Raw genomic sequence first — 17978 nt, forward strand, 5'->3', positions numbered from 1 at the left:
ACATACTCCATAATTTATAAAATGACACGTGATATACCATTCCAGGTGACATTTACACTGAAAAATCTCTCGTAAATAAGGGGTTTTAAATTTGATATTTGTTAAAAACGAATTTGAACAATATTATTATTAGCCTATTATGATATTAAATTCAACTTCACAAACATAGATAATATTATTTGTTTAAAAAATCAAATAAATGGAACAGTGAGCGTTTGGTAAATTAAGGCCCGGTTCCCTCCCCTTCCTGTGGTCCCCACACTCCCCTGTTTTTCTCTCTCTAGCACTTAAACAGTCCGCTCCGTCTCTCTCTCTAGAAAACCTGCCTCTGTTTTTTCCTATAAAAACACCGCCTGAGAGCCTCATAGAAACCCAAAAGCTGAAAGGGCCGCTCATATTCCTGGTTGTGCTGCCCCTCTTTCTCCCTCTCCTTCTCAGTTTTCTCTCACTATTTTCCGGGAAAATCACTTTCTCGCTTGTTTTCCGGGAAAATTGAGATCGGGAACAGAAAACACCGGCGAATTTGTTGACCTTTTCTCCCCTTCCAACTTCCAGCCGTTCACCTCCCCAATCTCGAAACGGTGTCGTCTACAGATCTCAGAGGAAAATCTCAGTCGCTTTGTTAATCTGGATCTAATCCTGTGTTAGTCTTCTAATCAAGTTTCGAATACGGGATTAAGATTCCTGAAACGACTCAGATTCTAAGCACATATTTCATATATATTTCTATATAATTATTTTATATATTTGCAAATTATCGGCATCCAATCCGATTCCATTTCTGAATAATGTTGGCGAGCACTGGCGGTTCCGTCGTTCAGCTCCGAACCAAATCGTCACTTCTGCCGTTGCAGCTCAATGCGACGCCGGTAGCTGGGCTCGGCAGGAGCAGGGCGGCGGTGACAACCTGCTCTGCTTCCCGGAAATCTAGCAAGGCTCTGGCAAAGAAGTTCTTCGGGACCCGATTGAGGGCGTCCGGATCCGAGAGGCTCCATTTGTGGCGCTCCGACGGTCCAGGTCGCTCCCCAAAGCTCCGAGTCGTCGTACGCAACATGCTCTCCGCCGTTCCAGAGAAGCCTCTCGGGCTATACGACCCGTCGTTTGATAAGGACTCGTGTGGTGTCGGCTTCGTCGCCGAATTGTCCGGCGAGGTCAGCCGCAAAACGGTACGGCGTCGTGTTTGTTTATGCTGGTGGATGTGAAAATTGCTAAACGCACGTTTATGGTGTCGTTTTATTTATTTATTTACTTTTTTGTGTGTGTTTTTTTAGATTACGGATGCAATTGAAATGTTGGAGCGGATGACGCACAGAGGAGCGTGTGGGTGCGAAACGAATACTGGTGATGGAGCTGGGATTCTCGTCGGTGTTCCTCACGACTTCTACAAGGAGGTGGGGATTATCTCTAATTTTTCGGAATTTTTATTTATTTATTTAGTATTTTTATGTATTATTTTTGGCGGGTTCTAATGAGATTAAATATTTAATGTTGGTTAGTTAGTTGGTCAAGGTCATGTGCTCCTAACTGAAATTTAAATCATTTTTTCTCGTAGATTATTTTGTTATAAAAATAGGAAAATCTTCTATATAGATCATATCCTTTTCTGAAATTTCTGTTTCTGTTTAGATATTAAAATTTTTTTTGGTTATTTAAATATATTAAATGTGCATGGTAATTTTCTGTGATTTTTTTTTTTTTTTTTTTTTTTTGAAGAAAATAAACTAGTATGAATTTTGGATTGAAGAACATTTAATTATTGTTGAATGTTTCCATTTGAAGTTATGGTTTCATCACCAAGTTCTGCATGCTCAGCACTGATAGTTGTTGCGGGTTGCTCTTTTTCAGGTTACCAAAGATGCCGGGTTCCACCTTCCCCCGGCAGGGGAATACGCTGTTGGAATGTTCTTCTTGCCTGCATCTGAGAGTCGAAGAGAAGAAAGCAAAAGAGTATTTGCAAAGGTATAATCTTATGATTCCATTGACGCCCGTCAATTTGAGCTTTATCACATTGTTGAACTCAATACATTTGTTTTAGTTTGTTTGGAAAAATGTGGAAATGAAAATGGAATAATTTCATATAATTTCTTATTGGACAGCGTCCTTCAGAATTTTTTGTGGTGTGCATCAGTAGGACAATGCTTAATTTGTTCGTGTCATTTTGTTGTTTGGTGGATCTTTTTTGTGTAAATTTGTTACTTACTATCCCTAATTGTGACCTTCATTTCTTGTCCGATGGAATTTATGTGAAAATTCTTCATATGTTTTCAGGTTGCAGAGTCCCTTGGACACACTGTTCTTGGGTGGCGATCTGTCCCAACAGATAACTCAGACTTGGGGAAGTCTGCTTTGCAGACAGAACCTGTTATTGAGCAAGTGTTTCTTACTGCGACCCCAAGGTCAAAACTTGACCTCGAGCGACAGGTATTTTTTCCCATGTCGTGAATCAACCATTGGAGGTCTAGTGTGGGGTTGTCTTAGAGAAAAAAAATGAGTAGTTTAATTTCATATGTGCCTGATAATATGATTCTGTTTTACATTTCCTTCCTTCCAGATGTACATATTAAGAAGGCTGTTAATGGTTGCTATCCGAGCTGCATTAAACCTTGAACTTGGTGGCGCTAAAGACTTTTATATATGTTCGCTTTCCTCAAGGTTTGTTCTTTAGATATTTCACATGCTTTCTTTTTCACGAAGTTTTATAATTTGTACAATCATTTAATTCAATCTGTTACTTGATTTTATGTAGAACTGTTGTGTACAAAGGTCAGCTGAAACCCGTTCAGCTGAAGGATTACTATTATGCAGATCTTGGCAATGAAAGGTTTACGAGCTACATGGCCCTGGTAAATATTTTATCCATTCACTTGTTATGTTTCTCCACTAACTCCATGCTCCACAAACAGCGTGGGAACAACCAGTAACTGAAGAGGTGCAAGGTTGAGGAATGACTTCTGAGGCATTGAGGTTTGAATGATCTCTTAAGTTCTTCCACTCCCTTGATTACTAATTGAAATTGGATGCTGGATTGGATGCATTGGGTGAGTTGGTAAGAAACCTCATTATCAAGTAAATCATGTTTGCAGAAACTTGGTGCAGTGCTCTCTATGATCAGTTGTCGAGGATGAAAATTACGAATGAGTGGTGAAAAGGAAATTGTGTTTGGTCGAAGTATAGCTTAGGGTTTCAAATTGTACTTGCCATGCAGTATGCTTTTGACTGGAGCTGCCTGAACACAATTTTGTGTGTGTTGTTAGGCTTTTAGCATCAGGTTTCCATATTATGAATAAAGAATATGGAATTGTACATGATAATATTTGTTCTTTTGATTATTTGTGCAGGTTCACTCACGATTCTCAACAAATACCTTTCCCAGCTGGGATCGCGCTCAGCCTATGCGTGTCATTGGCCACAATGGTGAAATCAACACCCTCAGAGGAAATGTTAACTGGTTTGTTTTTTAGCCGTTAGTGGGTTCTGTATACATTCCTGCTCATTCATTTGATGTCTTGTGTGCCTTGTACCCTTGTCAATATTGGATGTTGTAATTTCCTGACGTTCTTGTAAAATGTACTCAGGATGAAGGCACGTGAGGGATTGCTTAAGTGTAAAGAACTTGGTCTATCAGAAAATGATTTAAAGAAGCTGTTACCCATTGTGGATGCCAGTTCTTCGGATTCAGGTGAGTTTATAAAACTTGAGTTAGCATGTGCATGCACGTCTACATTCTTTTAAAGTGACGAGCGTATTTGGTTATCGGTTCCATTTTGTGTGTCTGATTGTACAATCACTGTTCCATAATGCAGGAGCTTTTGACGGTGTTCTTGAGCTTCTGGTTCAAGCTGGAAGAAGTCTCCCTGAAGCTATTATGATGATGATTCCTGAAGCATGGCAAAATGACAAGAACATGGACCCGGATAGGAAAGCACTGTATGAGTATTTCTCATCTCTCATGGAGCCATGGGATGGGCCAGCTCTTATATCATGTAAAATATGCTCTAAAATGTTTTTGACTTGGTAATACATTTACATCAGTTACTACTTTTGTGTACTTATGTTCTAACAAATAATTGTTTCAGTTACTGATGGACGCTATTTGGGAGCTACACTGGATCGTAATGGACTCCGACCTGGTCGATTTTACGTCACCCACAGTGGACGCGTTATTATGGCCAGTGAAGTTGGCGTAGTGGACATTCCACCCGAAGATGTCAGCAGGAAAGGAAGACTTAACCCTGGAATGATGCTTTTGGTGGACTTTGAGAACCACGTTGTTGTGGACGACGAAGCCTTGAAGCAGCAATATTCCTTGGCAAGGCCGTATGGGGAGTGGCTTCAAAGGCAAAAGATTGAGCTCAAGGACATTGTAGATTCTGTTCATGAATCTGACAGGGTCCCTCCGTCCATAGCTGGAGCTATTCTTGTAAGTTGACTTAACTATATATGCAAGTCGCCTTTGTTGTTTTTTCTTAGATTTTGTTATGTGGTCGATTCTGACTTTTATATATCATTTGTCTTCTAGGCATCTACTGATGATGAAACCATGGAAAACATGGGAATCCACGGTTTATTGGCACCACTGAAAGCTTTTGGGTATGTGGTTCTTGCTTGTCTTACCTATTGTTATTGCCTTTTTGACTTTCATGTAACTGAAATATTTGCCCACTCTGCAGTTATACAGTTGAATCCTTGGAAATGTTGTTGCTTCCCATGGCAAAAGATGGTGTAGAGGCTCTTGGGTCGATGGGAAATGATACCCCGTTGGCTGTTATGTCTAATAGAGAAAAGCTTACATTCCAGTATTTCAAGCAAATGTTTGCTCAAGTAACAAACCCTCCAATTGATCCCATCCGAGAGAAGGTAGTAACTTCTATGGAATGCATGATTGGTCCAGAGGGTGATCTGACAGAAACCACCGAAGAGCAATGTCACCGTCTCTCACTCAAAGGTCCTCTTTTGACCATTGACGAAATGGAAGCAATCAAGAAAATGAACTATAGAGGTTGGCGCTGCAAAGTTCTTGATATAACTTATTCCAAGAAACGTGGTAGGGAAGGATTGGAGGAAACCTTGGACAGGATTTGTGCTGAAGCGCGTGAAGCAATAAAGAAGGGATATACCACACTTGTTCTTTCAGACAGAGGTATGGCCTGTATATTTATATTACCATTGAGTTGAAAACTTTAAGTACTTGATTTACAACTATGTTTTATTTACTTGTCGCTGTTTCAATGTGCAGCCTTCTCCCCAAAGCGTGTTGCAGTAAGCTCCCTCTTGGCTGTTGGCGCTGTTCATCAACATCTAGTCAAAAACCTTGAACGCACACAAGTGGGGTTGATAATTGAATCTGCTGAGCCACGTGAAGTTCATCATTTCTGTACACTGGTTGGCTTTGGTGCAGATGCTATCTGCCCATACTTGGCTATAGAGGCCATTTGGAGACTGCAGGTGGACGGAAAGATCCCACCAAAAGCTAATGGGGTAATATACTCCAAGGATGAACTGGTTAAAAAGTACTTCAAAGCAAGCAACTACGGAATGATGAAGGTTCTTGCCAAGATGGGGATATCTACTTTGGCCTCTTACAAGGGTGCACAGATTTTTGAAGCTTTGGGTCTTTCATCGGAAGTAGTTGAGAGGTGCTTCGCAGGAACCCCTAGTAGAGTTGAGGGTGCAACATTCGAGATGCTAGCTCGCGACGAACTTCATATGCACGAGTTGGCATTTCCGTCTCGAAGCTATCCTCCAGGAAGTGCAGAAGCAGTGGCACTGCCAAATCCTGGGGATTACCATTGGAGAAAAGGTGGTGAGGTTCACCTAAATGATCCTTTTGCTATAGCGAAGCTTCAAGAGGCTGCCAGAACTAACAGTGTTGCTGCATATAAAGAATACTCCAAGTTCATTCATGAATTAAATAAAGCCTGCAATCTCCGGGGTCTTTTGAAATTTAAAAACACAGAGCAGCAGATTCACTTGGATGAAGTGGAACCTGCTAGTGAGATTGTTAAACGGTTCTGTACTGGTGCTATGAGTTATGGATCAATATCATTGGAGGCGCATAGTACACTGGCCATTGCTATGAACAGAATTGGAGGAAAGTCAAATACAGGTTTGTTTTTCAAATCTTTACTTGGAACTTTTCTAATACATCAACTGTTGCTTCTTTATATTGCTAATGAATTTTTTTCCCTTCCTAAAGGTGAGGGAGGCGAGCAACCATCTCGTATGGAGCCTCTTTCAGATGGTTCACGGAATCCAAAGAGGAGTGCAATTAAGCAGGTTGCCAGTGGGAGATTTGGAGTTTCAAGTTACTATCTGACGAATGCTGATGAGCTGCAGATTAAAATGGCTCAGGTATATAATTATATATACACTGGATCTTGGATTTTTCTTCTATTTTTTCCTATGTTCCTACATTAACTGTTTCTTGGAGTTAACATAAACTGAACTTCTTTGTCTTCCACAGGGTGCCAAGCCTGGTGAAGGAGGTGAGCTTCCTGGACACAAGGTTATTGGAGACATTGCAGTTACGAGGAATTCTACTGCTGGTGTGGGTCTTATCAGTCCACCTCCCCATCATGATATCTACTCCATTGAAGACCTTGCGCAATTAATTCATGATCTTAAGGTATGTTCCGTTTCAATAATGAATCCTATAAACTGCTTCTCCTGCTGTGATATTGCTTCTACTGCTTGTGGAGTAATGCATTTTTAATTTGGATCTTAATTCTGTTCTAATGATCTGCAGAATGCTAACCCAGCAGCTCGAATTAGTGTCAAGTTGGTATCGGAGGCAGGTGTTGGGGTAGTTGCTAGTGGAGTTGTGAAGGGGCACGCAGACCATGTTTTGATCTCTGGACATGATGGAGGCACGGGGGCCTCTAGATGGACAGGAATTAAGAATGCAGGGCTTCCATGGGAACTTGGTTTGGCTGAGACTCATCAAACCTTGGTTGCTAATGATCTTCGTGGCCGGACAACTCTCCAGACTGATGGCCAACTAAAAACTGGAAGAGATGTTGCCATAGCTGCACTTCTTGGTGCGGAAGAGTTTGGTTTCAGCACTGCACCTCTGATAACCCTTGGCTGCATTATGATGCGGAAGTGCCACAAGAACACATGTCCTGTTGGCATCGCAACTCAAGATCCTGTACTTCGTGAGAAGTTTGCTGGAGAACCTGAACATGTTATTAATTTTTTCTTTATGATAGCTGAGGAACTCAGAGAGATTATGGCGCACCTTGGTTTCCGTACTATAAATGAGATGGTTGGTCGTTCAGATATGCTTGAAGTTGATAGAGAAGTGACTAAAAACAATGAGAAGCTTGACAATATTGATCTATCTTTGTTACTTCGACCTGCCGCAGACCTTCGGCCTGGAGCTGCACAATATTGTGTTCAGAAACAAGACCATGGCTTGGATATGGCTCTTGATCACAAGTTAATCGCTATGTCTAAAGCTGCTTTGGAAAAGGCTCTTCCTGTATATTTTGAGACACCAATTTGCAATGTGAACCGTGCTGTTGGAACAATGCTTAGCCACGAGGTGACAAAGCGTTACAACAGGGCAGGGCTTCCTGCTGACACCATTCATATCAAATTTAGTGGAAGTGCAGGGCAGAGTCTTGGAGCATTTTTGTGTTCTGGAATCATGCTTGAGCTTGAGGGTGACAGTAATGATTATGTTGGTAAAGGTTTGTCTGGTGGAAAGATTGTAGTTTATCCTCCCAAGGGAAGCAAGTTTGACCCAAAAGAAAATATTGTCATCGGTAATGTAGCTTTATATGGTGCCACTAGTGGTGAGGCATACTTCAATGGAATGGCAGCAGAAAGATTTTGTGTTCGCAATTCAGGGGCTAAGGCAGTTGTCGAGGGTGTTGGTGATCATGGCTGTGAATATATGACAGGTGGCACTGTTGTTGTGCTCGGGAAAACTGGCAGGAACTTTGCTGCTGGTATGAGTGGTGGTGTTGCCTACGTTTATGATGTGGATGGACAATTTCGGTCTCGATGTAATCCTGAGCTTATAGATCTTGATACACTTGAAGAAGAAGATATTCTGACTCTTCAAATGATGATACAACAACATCAACGCCACACTAACAGCCTGCTGGCCGTTCAAGTACTGGCTGATTTTGAAAATCTTCTTCCTAAGTTTATCAAGGTTATTCCAACAGAGTACAAGCGTGTTCTTGCAGATATGAAAGAGGAAACCAAACAGGTTATAGAGCACGAGGAGGAAGATGAGCCAGAGCTTGAAGAGAAAGATGCTTTTGAAGAACTTAAGAAGTTGGCGGCTGCATCTTTAAATGGGAAATCCAATCAGGTAATTGAATTATTTACCCTTATTATATAAGCATGAATACGCATCTCTCTTTGACTTTCTCCCTCTCTCCTTTTTGTTAGACAAACAAAAGAACTTTTGTTTTGTGGGGATCTCTCTTCTGATTTTTTTTCATGAGTATAATGTCAGTTATATGTGGAACATCTCTGATCTTAGTAGCATTCACATTGGCTTCGTCTTAAGTGTTCATATCATTACAAGCGTAATTGGTTTAAAATTTATATACAGAAATATGATTATTTTGAGTTTGCATCCCGGTAATCTCAACGAATTCTGTAATCTTATATGAGAGTTGAATTTTGCTGAAGGTAGAAGATGCTGAAGCATTGAAGAGGCCTTCTCAGGTCACTGATGCTGTTAAACATCGCGGTTTTATTTCTTATGAGCGCGAGGGCGTTCAATATAGGGATCCTAATGTTCGGATGAATGACTGGAAGGAAGTTATGGAGGAAACTAAACCTGGACCACTTGTGAAGACTCAGTCAGCCCGTTGCATGGATTGCGGGACTCCTTTCTGCCATCAGGTAAGAACTTGTATATTTTTGTTGGCTCTTTTACCTGTTATCGAGAATTATATAGTTATGGACAGACTACCTCCTACCAATTACTGAATATGTTCATTTAAAAAATTTGCAGGAGAACACTGGATGCCCTCTTGGTAACAAAATACCAGAGTTCAATGAGTTGGTGTACCAGAATAGGTGGCGTGAAGCATTAGTGAGACTTCTTGAGACCAATAACTTCCCCGAGTTTACTGGTCGGGTTTGTCCGGCACCATGTGAAGGTTCTTGTGTTCTGGGTATTATCGAGAATCCTGTATCTATCAAAAGCATAGAATGTGCCATCATAGACAAGGCTTTTGAGGAAGGGTGGATGGTGCCACGACCTCCCGTAAAGAGAACTGGGTATGGTTTTCTTCTCAGCCTAAGGGTGATGCTATCTTGTATTGTCGGAATATATATTTCATTTCGCAAGTTTTCTGTGCATGAATCATTAGTTTGATATTTTTTATAATTGCAGGAAAAGGGTTGCCATTGTAGGAAGTGGGCCAGCTGGTCTAGCTGCTGCTGATCAGCTAAACAGAATAGGCCACACAGTGACTGTGTATGAGCGTGCTGATAGAATTGGAGGGCTCATGATGTATGGAGTTCCTAATATGAAGACTGATAAAGTGGAGATAGTTCAACGGCGGGTTAACCTTATGGCTGAGGAAGGTGTCAACTTCGTGGTTAACGCTAATATTGGAAATGATCCCTTGTACTCACTTGATAGGCTTCGAGAGGAGAACAATGCCATTGTTTTAGCTGTAGGAGCAACGAAACCCAGGTAACTTGTAATTCTAAATGCTAAATATGGTTTATAGCAATGATTCATTCGTTTCATAAGTTTTATTTATTTATTTATTTTTTTTGTGCAGGGATCTTCCTGTACCAGGGAGAGAGCTGTCCGGAGTACATTTTGCAATGGAATTTCTACGTGCAAACACCAAGAGCTTATTAGATAGCAATCTTGAGGACGGTAACTACATTTCTGCCAAGGGGAAGAAAGTTGTGGTAATTGGCGGGGGTGACACTGGCACGGATTGCATTGGAACATCCGTACGCCATGGCTGCACTAGCATCATAAATCTGGAGCTTCTCCCTGAGCCACCACGAACAAGGGCTCCAGGAAACCCTTGGCCACAGGTTGGATTATTGTAAAATCTTGTGTTTTTCGTTTTTAACTCACTCTTGATTGGATGCGCTGATTAACCAAGGTTTTTGTGACGTTGAATGCATATTACATGTCTTGCGTATTTATTTTCTTTACTTTGTGTTTGCAGTGGCCTCGTGTATTCCGTGTGGATTATGGGCACCAAGAAGTTGCAGCTAAGTTTGGCAAAGATCCAAGAACTTATGAGGTGCTGACAAAGAGATTTGTGGGAGATGAGAATGGGGCCGTGAAAGGACTTGAGGTGGTACGTGTCAAATGGGAGAAGGATGAAACTGGGCGGTTCCAATTCAAGGAAATCGAGGGATCTGAGGAGATCCTCGAGGCTGACCTCGTCCTACTTGCAATGGGGTTCCTTGGACCAGAGGCGGTTAGTGTTTTGAATTCCTATCCACTGACATTCAGGCTTTCTTGGAAATTCGAATACATGTTTTGCTCACTAGGTTTTTCTGTGTGTTCTGTTCCAGACGGTAGCAGAGAAGTTGGGTTTGGAACGTGACCAACGCTCAAACTACAAGGCGGACTATGGTCGGTTCTCAACCAATGTGGATGGGGTATTTGCCGCCGGGGATTGCCGGCGCGGTCAATCCCTTGTGGTGTGGGCAATCTCAGAGGGAAGGCAAGCCGCTGCACAGGTTGACAAATACCTCTTGAACGAGGAAGACCGCACCATCAGCAACGGGAGCCATCCAGATCTTAGCAAGAGGCATCAAGACCTCAGCAAGAGAAACCCAACAGGTAGCAGTAAACACACAGTGATGACATAGACGACTCGACCATCATCCAAGATTATTATTGTTAAAGAACCTAAACAGCAGCAGCAAAAATCACACGCAGATTGACATGTTTCGGTTTCGGAAGGATTTTTCGCAATCGATTCATGGATTCACCACTGCAATGGAGCTGAGGCCGGAGGGAGCAGCAGAAGCAGGAGGTGGTGGCTGAAGAATCAAACTAGTTTGCAGCGGGAGCTGGATATAGGGGTTTTAAAATATATTATTAATTTGTTTATAGTTTTTCCCGGTTCTTTTTGCGTGGTTATTATTAAAAAAATAAATGTACAGTTTTGGTTTTTTACCAATTATTTAAAATTTATATGTTAAGGGAAATTATTATGTTTAAGACCAGAAAAAGAAATTAAAAGCTGAATTATGAAATTATGACATTAATGCTTAAGGCCAAGAAATATTCTGTACAAAAAATGTACAGTTGGCTCCTTAATGATTCAGTTAAAAACTAATTAACAAACATCATTTGATGATTTGATCTTCTTTATTGCATCCGAGCTTGTAAGTTTTTGTTTCGTACATTCTCTTTCAAATGCATCCACCCAACTGCAAAATGAACAAAATCATCGCACCGGAAAGATACTACATCCAAATATGTTGTTATAGATAAGTAAAATTTTGCTCACATGTATGGCATCTATTTCGTTGGCTGTGACCGGTGTACGTTCCGGCTGAAGAGAAGCTTTGCCTCCGACAGCCGTGTTTTTCAGCGGTGCGGAATATCTGATCCAAGTGCCAATTCATGTTGAGTTTTTTAAGCAGAACCTAAACAGAGAATAGAAAAACTTGAATAGAGATGTCTAATCACGTCATTCGTAGAGCACAAATAGCCTCTGACGTCGTATCTTTCCCATCTCTCTCTCTCTCTCTCACCTTTTCTGTTTTGGGTTATCCACATGTTGGGAATTCTTGGTTGCTCTTTATTCATCAACAATTTAAATGTCTTTTGGACCACTTGCCCAAACAAGCCCACTGAGGGAGAAATCCACAATCCTTGTGTCCGATGTCCAACTACGTCATCTGTCAGACAAATAAGCGGGATAACTTTTGCTCAAAGAGAATGTAAGAGAAGTTTTCATGTCTCACTCGACCCACTTTAGGAAGGAGTATTGATCTTTGTATTATAGTTGTACCTACATGCAGTCCAGCGGTACAGTGGATATGATAGTGCAACTAATCTGACGGTCGGACACAAAAATTATTCCAGAAGGAGATTCACTTGCTTGTGACACGTGATTTGGTGCGTCTGGCGTACTGAAGAAGTTTTTCCTATTTAGGCCCAATATAGGCGGCCCAATAAGGAAAGGGATCCTTTTCGGATTCTTTATTTCTAATCCATCAAATCAGGAAATTCTTGTAGTTAAAAATTGATCAACGGTTACAAATAGAAGCTCACTTTAAAAGTTATAATAATTTCAGCCGTTTGATCAATTTTCAACTGCATGGATTCCCTGATTTGATGAATTAGTCCCTGATTTGGTGGATCAGAAGGAATGAATTCAGAGATGATCTCTTTCTGCCCGATAAAACTTAGACAACCACCACGTGGCTCCGCAACTCCATGACACGACGCCGTATCAACAGCCACATTGTTTTCCCCTCCTGCCTCCTTCCTGTTCTATTTCACCCCTCTTTCGCAACAACGGGCAAGGAAAAGGAAAAGGACAGAAATCAGCAAAGATGGCGATCAATCTGGGCCGTCTATTTTCATCAACGACCATCCTCTCAACCTCCACAACGGAGCCTCTAACTCGCGCCGCCTTCAACTCAGTGAGTCGGCTCCTGTGCTCGTCAGCCTCGCCATCGCAGCCCCAGCACGAAAAACCCAGCAAGGAGCAAAGTGAACCCATCGTAGAAAAACACGAAAATCAAGCTGAAGAAGACGACGACGACGACGACGATGGGTTGGTGAATAAAGAGACCGGCGAGATCGGTGGGCCCAGAGGGCCGGAGCCCACCCGTTTCGGCGATTGGGAGCGAAACGGTCGGTGCTGTGATTTTTGAGTTTTCTTTTTTCCAGATTTGACCAAATCGTGGTAATAATGTTATGTAATTTTTTGTGAAATTTTAGCTTGGAAATGGATGAATGAAATAAAAATGGTGATCGTAATCTCTGGTTATTTGTTTGTCTAAATTAGCTAAAATTAACTCGAAACAGCACCAGATGAAAACCAGGAACGAAGAAACTTGGATTTTGATTGGGCTTTAGTCTTGTACATGTACAATTGGCCAGTACTCGGTGAGGTTGATTCGTGCGCTTCGGCACCCTTGCCGAAGAGGGGGATCCTTCGGAGGGTTACCGAGGCTTCCTAATTGGCAATTGACCAGTACTCGGTGGTTCGAGGTCGATGTAATATGGTACAAACATCCCCAATTCTGCAGTCCTTTCAAAGCTTGAATTACTGTTTTCAATTTCGTCCGTAAGTGCATACCACAGGAAAATATTCGCATGTTAATAGTGTTTGATCCAACAAGTCATTCCTTACCGAGTAGTTTGGAGATTGGCATCTCATTTACTTTGTAATTGGTAACTGGTTTTAGAGGTACTTTTCGTCTATATGATTCCTTGTTTGGATGAATCCAGGGTATCCCGCACGTAGGCGAGGGCTATTCCCTCGAGCTGGGTCGGACCCCATTCCGGGGGCAAGCTCTCCCAATGCTGGCTTCTCCATTCACAAGGCTCGAACTCGAGACCTTGCTTAAGGGGAACATGCTCCTTACCACTTGAACCACCAAGCGTTGGTTCTATATGATTCCCTTCGTTCACTAGTCTCAGGCAAAGTATATAACATCACTGTATCAGTATTCCTAGAACGACAAAAGCAGAGGTAATTCACCTAGGGAAACATGAATGTCGAATTTCTGTTTTCGGTTGGTTCTTGTGAGGCAAATGAGCTTCATCATGCCATCCCTGTTTTATTTAGGACTTGAACATCAATTTTTGTCCGAGTTTGCATCTCATTGTCTGCAAGTGCTTGTTGAGATTCTCCATTCAGTTTGGTTGTATTTGGCAAGATAAGGAAATCAGTCGAACATGGCTAAGAGTTGAGATACAGTTACCAAATTGCGTGGCGCAGAAGTGATTAAATCTTTTGTTAACAGCATGGAAGCATCCTGGTAAAACCCTAATCCTTGTGCATATCATTGCTCTCATCTTGTTTTCGGTTTTTGCAGTGATTTTCATAGTGACCTCCAAATTTTGTGCGTAGTTTCTGTCCGACTGCAAGTGTTAGTTTGGGAAAAGAAAAGCTGTTATTTTGTGTTTATAAAAGCTGATTTGGGAGCTGAAGTTTAATTTGGAGAGATGCTTATGGAACATTGGTTGGGTGAATATGCAGGCTTCAATGTATATCACAGTCGCAGATCCATAGCCGGTGTATGAGTCTCAATCGTCCGGGCATAATCATCCAAAGCGATCAAGACCTGCCATGGAAATCGTTACCAAATTTCGTTTAAAATGGTTGTAATAAAACTGTGAACGTAGGATAACGAATTAGGAAGCCAAATCACCGGTAAGGCTCATGGAGCCTTCAAAGAGGTTCCTAAAATTAGGTTATTTGGAGGAAAACCATCGCCTGAATGGTTTCGTTCAAAAAACAAAATATTACCGGGGCGGGGAAGGAAGGAAACCATTTAATTTTGTGGACCTTTAGCGGCGACCTTTCAATCGCCATATAATACACCTTTTGCGGCAAAGAGTGACGAATTTTTTGTCCCCAAAAAGTCATTTAACATTTTTAAACTAAAAATGGTCACTAAAAGTGGTAAAGTCGCCACTAAAACTAGAAAATCGCTGCAATAGATTCAAAATCGTCATTTTAGACTCAGACTCGCAAACCTTCTACTGATTCAAGGGTTATTGCTTCCGTTTTCTGCTCGATGTTCATCTTCCTTCCATTAAATACTAGAGGCGATTTAGTAAACCTTGAAAGATGTATTTATGTCTCGTTTTCTTGAAGTTATATCGACGATTAAATTAGAAAGTCATGAAATGGCTTGTTAAGTATGTTTGTTTGCAACTAAATGCTAGTTCGAATTATGACATTTTTTTTTCCAATATGTTTTCTGCAGCGTGCAATCTATGTGTGGCAATCCCAGCAATTTCTAAGATGAATGTGTTGAACAATGTTAAAAATCACCATTCCAATTTTAATTGCATCAATGCATTTTGTGATAAAGTTCCACGCCTATAAGCTTACACATATGATCAAGTTGATGACAATATCGTTATGATTAGTGATAAACTATTAGTTTATCTCTTTGAAATCTTTGTAGCTAATAAAATGGAGCATAAATGAAAATGATAGATGCATGAACATTATATATGTAGGCTTCAACTAAAGTAAATAAAATGGAAGAAAATAAACAAGAGAGGGTTTTTTTGTCAACGACATATTAGAGAGTTGAATGTAGTACATGGGTTTCAGCATCAAACAAGTCTAATACCACCCACACGAGACGCTCTTCCATCCGCCCCTTGTTTTATAAGATATTCTACTCTAAGGGAATGATAAGATTATAAGAAAGTATTATTCATACATCCGTTTTTATCTCTCACACATCTTTGTAATTTTTGGCCTTGATCTTCTTCAATTAATTCGATCCGACGGTCGAAAATTTTAAAGAGTGAGTGAGAATTTGTGTGTGAATAACACTACCCAAATTATATTCTAAGGGGATGAGAAATTGGTTTAGGCCAGGGGTCAGATGCCATAAACTATATAATTCAACACAAATATATTACGTCAACACAATCTACGAAAATCGAACTTGAAACCTTTCACTTAGTAGTAAAGAAGAATACCATTGGACTATAGTGTCAATTGGTTATAGTTTGTTAAGTTGTTTTACTACATAACAACTGACAAATAAAATTCATGCCACAAGGGGATTGAGACCACCCTGGTGAGACATGGGACGGAACATCACATGTCATTATACAGTTGTTATTCCACTCCGGTTCATGTATAGCTTCATCACTGTTTCTAGTCTGGACCACCTAGGTTCCTACATAGCTCCGCCATTTCCATTTTCATTTCTAGAGCTTTTTTTAACAAATGATATTATCTACACTAAAGAAAAGGGGATGAGTTTAGTTTCACAATGAACAAAATATTTTCAATTCGAGGACTTGAAAGCTATTTTTCTCTCTTATCATCGTTCGTATATAAAAAAAATACAAAAAGAAGATGAAAGTGAGTTAGAATAGTGGGTCCAAAGTCAAAAGTGCAAACACGAAATGGGCTCATAAGCGAATACAATCGTCTGTCTGGCCACAAGAAAATCCAGTTTCTCTCCTCATTCCGTATACCTTGATTCTTGATTCTGGATTGATCCTCACGCTGTATATAACCTATGTATTAGTTCATTGTTCACGTAATATACAATTCAATCTTTTTCGACATGGCGTTTAAGGTTTATAGAGCAGAAACGATCCTGGTAACCAACACAATCTTCCGCTCTATAAACCCTAAACACCTAAACACTATCCAATTCAACACAAGCTGTCAACTATGGCAGAAAAAACAGCAAAAGCCCTCCAACAAATCTGAGGCAACCAAATACGATGATCCCAATCATCCTCTGTACATACATCATTCAGACCAACCTGGTGCTGCGCAGCCCTTGGGTGGACCATATCTCTGATATGTAAACACCAACCGTTGAATTTCAGGATGATCAATCTACAATTTTATTTGATGATATTCAACTGCCTCATTAACGCTACCTGCATGACAATTTGGCCCCTAACCACTATATATAGCTCTAGATGTGATCTAATCCTTTGAATAAATGGCTTGACCATTTCAAGTTGTGCTTGCCTCAATATGACGCAAATACAACACATCTCAACTGTGCATTCATCAACGATGATCCCATATGAAACTCATAACATTGTAATTATTTGCATCGATCTTTAAGACCATTTAGATGACTGGAGATTCTTATATGTCACTAGAGTAATATCAATGTGATGATTTTATAGGACTTATATTCACTCGAGGATATATGCAGGCCTAGTGACACCCAAATATATATTTTCCCCAAGAAGATGATATGACCTTTGTATATCTAACAAAACATATTTATTTATAATGTCAGCATTAGTCGTTTTGATACGTAGTATTGTTAGAAGAAAATGTTTGTGTTCAATGGAACGAGGTGTTTTATTGATAAGAGAAAAATAGAGAAGGTTATATTAAGGGTATTATAAAACAAAACTGTTTTGCTAAGGTTGTCATTTTGGGGGACTTGTAAGCAGTGGCGTAGCCATAATTTTGGCTTAGGAGGGGCCAAAAGTTTCACCTTAAAACACTCTTCTGATTTAAGAAAAATATGGATATGATGTGTCATAACTACAAACCACCATCATTTGGGTTTGGCATGTTGTCGTTCTTGTCATCCTCATCCTCAACTCAATCCCCATGCCTAGTATCATAACTGATCAAATTCAAAACAAAAGTAATGGTATTAAAAGACTCCAGGGAATACCATAAAAAATAAAAGTAAAAATTAGTTCTCTCTCTTCTTATCATCCGAGTCCCTCAAAACTCACAATGATGTCAGTTAATTGCATAAGAGCTACTAGCCTTAAATCGAACCCAGTGAAGGAAATAAGGAAAGATTCTGGTTGGGGTTCGAATACCCTCAAAAAGCTTTGGAAATGGGAGGGATAACTCTAGATTTTTTTTTTTTTTTTGTGCGAAAAAAAAATATCAAGGTAGGCTGGGGACCATTCTGGTCCCTTCATGGCTCCACCCATGCTTGTAAGGTCCTTTTTTATACTCCGTCTTCTTTCCCTACCGTCTCTCTCCTCCACACCCCCTCCTCCCTCCATCTCTCTCAATCATTCACTCGCCTTTCTAATCTTGATTTTTTTTGTTTTCTCCTTTTTGCGTATGAAAAAGGGAGAGGCACTTGTTTCAAAATTTTCACCATCGGTGAAAAATTTCATATAAAAAGGGTTCATGCATTCAAGAAGGAAGGGATCCCAATTTTTGAAACCACTCAATCTCAATTTTTTGGGTGCTTTGTAACTAACTGAGTTTGAATAATTATTTATAGAATATGAGATGAAACTGGATGTGTAAAGTTATTAGGGTTTTATGCAATTGGATTTGCTGAGTTTAGATATTCGA

General features: G+C 40.5%; 2 protein-coding genes and 1 long non-coding RNA gene across 6 annotated transcripts; all 3 read left to right on the top strand.

The window, feature by feature from the left end:
* The first annotated feature begins 370 nt into the window (after positions 1-370).
* On the top strand, positions 371-11160 carry GLT1 (NADH-dependent glutamate synthase 1). 4 transcript variants are annotated; one of them, XM_068460062.2, is made up of 22 exons: positions 371-1166; positions 1272-1391; positions 1846-1959; positions 2269-2421; positions 2552-2652; positions 2747-2843; positions 3339-3448; positions 3576-3679; positions 3804-3983; positions 4077-4420; positions 4520-4590; positions 4671-5140; positions 5237-6106; positions 6197-6351; positions 6464-6625; positions 6746-8323; positions 8650-8865; positions 8978-9246; positions 9362-9667; positions 9759-10026; positions 10164-10421; positions 10519-11160. In XM_068460062.2, exons 1-22 carry the CDS (start codon positions 789-791, stop codon positions 10816-10818), a joined length of 6624 nt encoding a protein of 2207 aa, XP_068316163.2. In that variant the 5' UTR covers positions 371-788; the 3' UTR covers positions 10819-11160. The 4 variants fall into 4 exon arrangements, with proteins under 4 accessions (XP_068316163.2, XP_068316164.2, XP_068316165.2 ...); XM_068460063.2 differs by lacking the exons at positions 371-1166; positions 1272-1391; positions 1846-1959; positions 2269-2421; positions 2552-2652 and adding an exon at positions 2904-3038 and having other exon boundaries at positions 2775-2821; XM_068460064.2 differs by lacking the exons at positions 371-1166; positions 1272-1391; positions 1846-1959; ... (1 more) ...; positions 2552-2652; positions 2747-2843 and adding an exon at positions 2908-3046.
* Positions 11161-12442: 1282 nt separating this feature from the next.
* Positions 12443-12959, top strand: LOC137721057 (succinate dehydrogenase assembly factor). Its single transcript, XM_068460180.2, has one exon. It carries the CDS (start codon positions 12520-12522, stop codon positions 12841-12843), a length of 324 nt encoding a protein of 107 aa, XP_068316281.2. The 5' UTR covers positions 12443-12519; the 3' UTR covers positions 12844-12959.
* A 38-nt stretch (positions 12960-12997) lies between these two features.
* On the top strand, positions 12998-14553 carry LOC148698930 (uncharacterized). The gene is made up of 4 exons (XR_015960761.1): positions 12998-13197; positions 13424-13667; positions 13764-13956; positions 14178-14553. It is a non-coding gene; the product is annotated as an uncharacterized LOC148698930 (long non-coding RNA).
* The last annotated feature ends 3425 nt before the right edge of the window (positions 14554-17978 follow it).

Source organism: Pyrus communis, chromosome 1, assembly GCF_041283825.1.
Source record: "Pyrus communis isolate YQ-2024b chromosome 1, ASM4128382v1, whole genome shotgun sequence".
Taxonomy (NCBI): Eukaryota; Viridiplantae; Streptophyta; class Magnoliopsida; order Rosales; family Rosaceae; genus Pyrus; species Pyrus communis.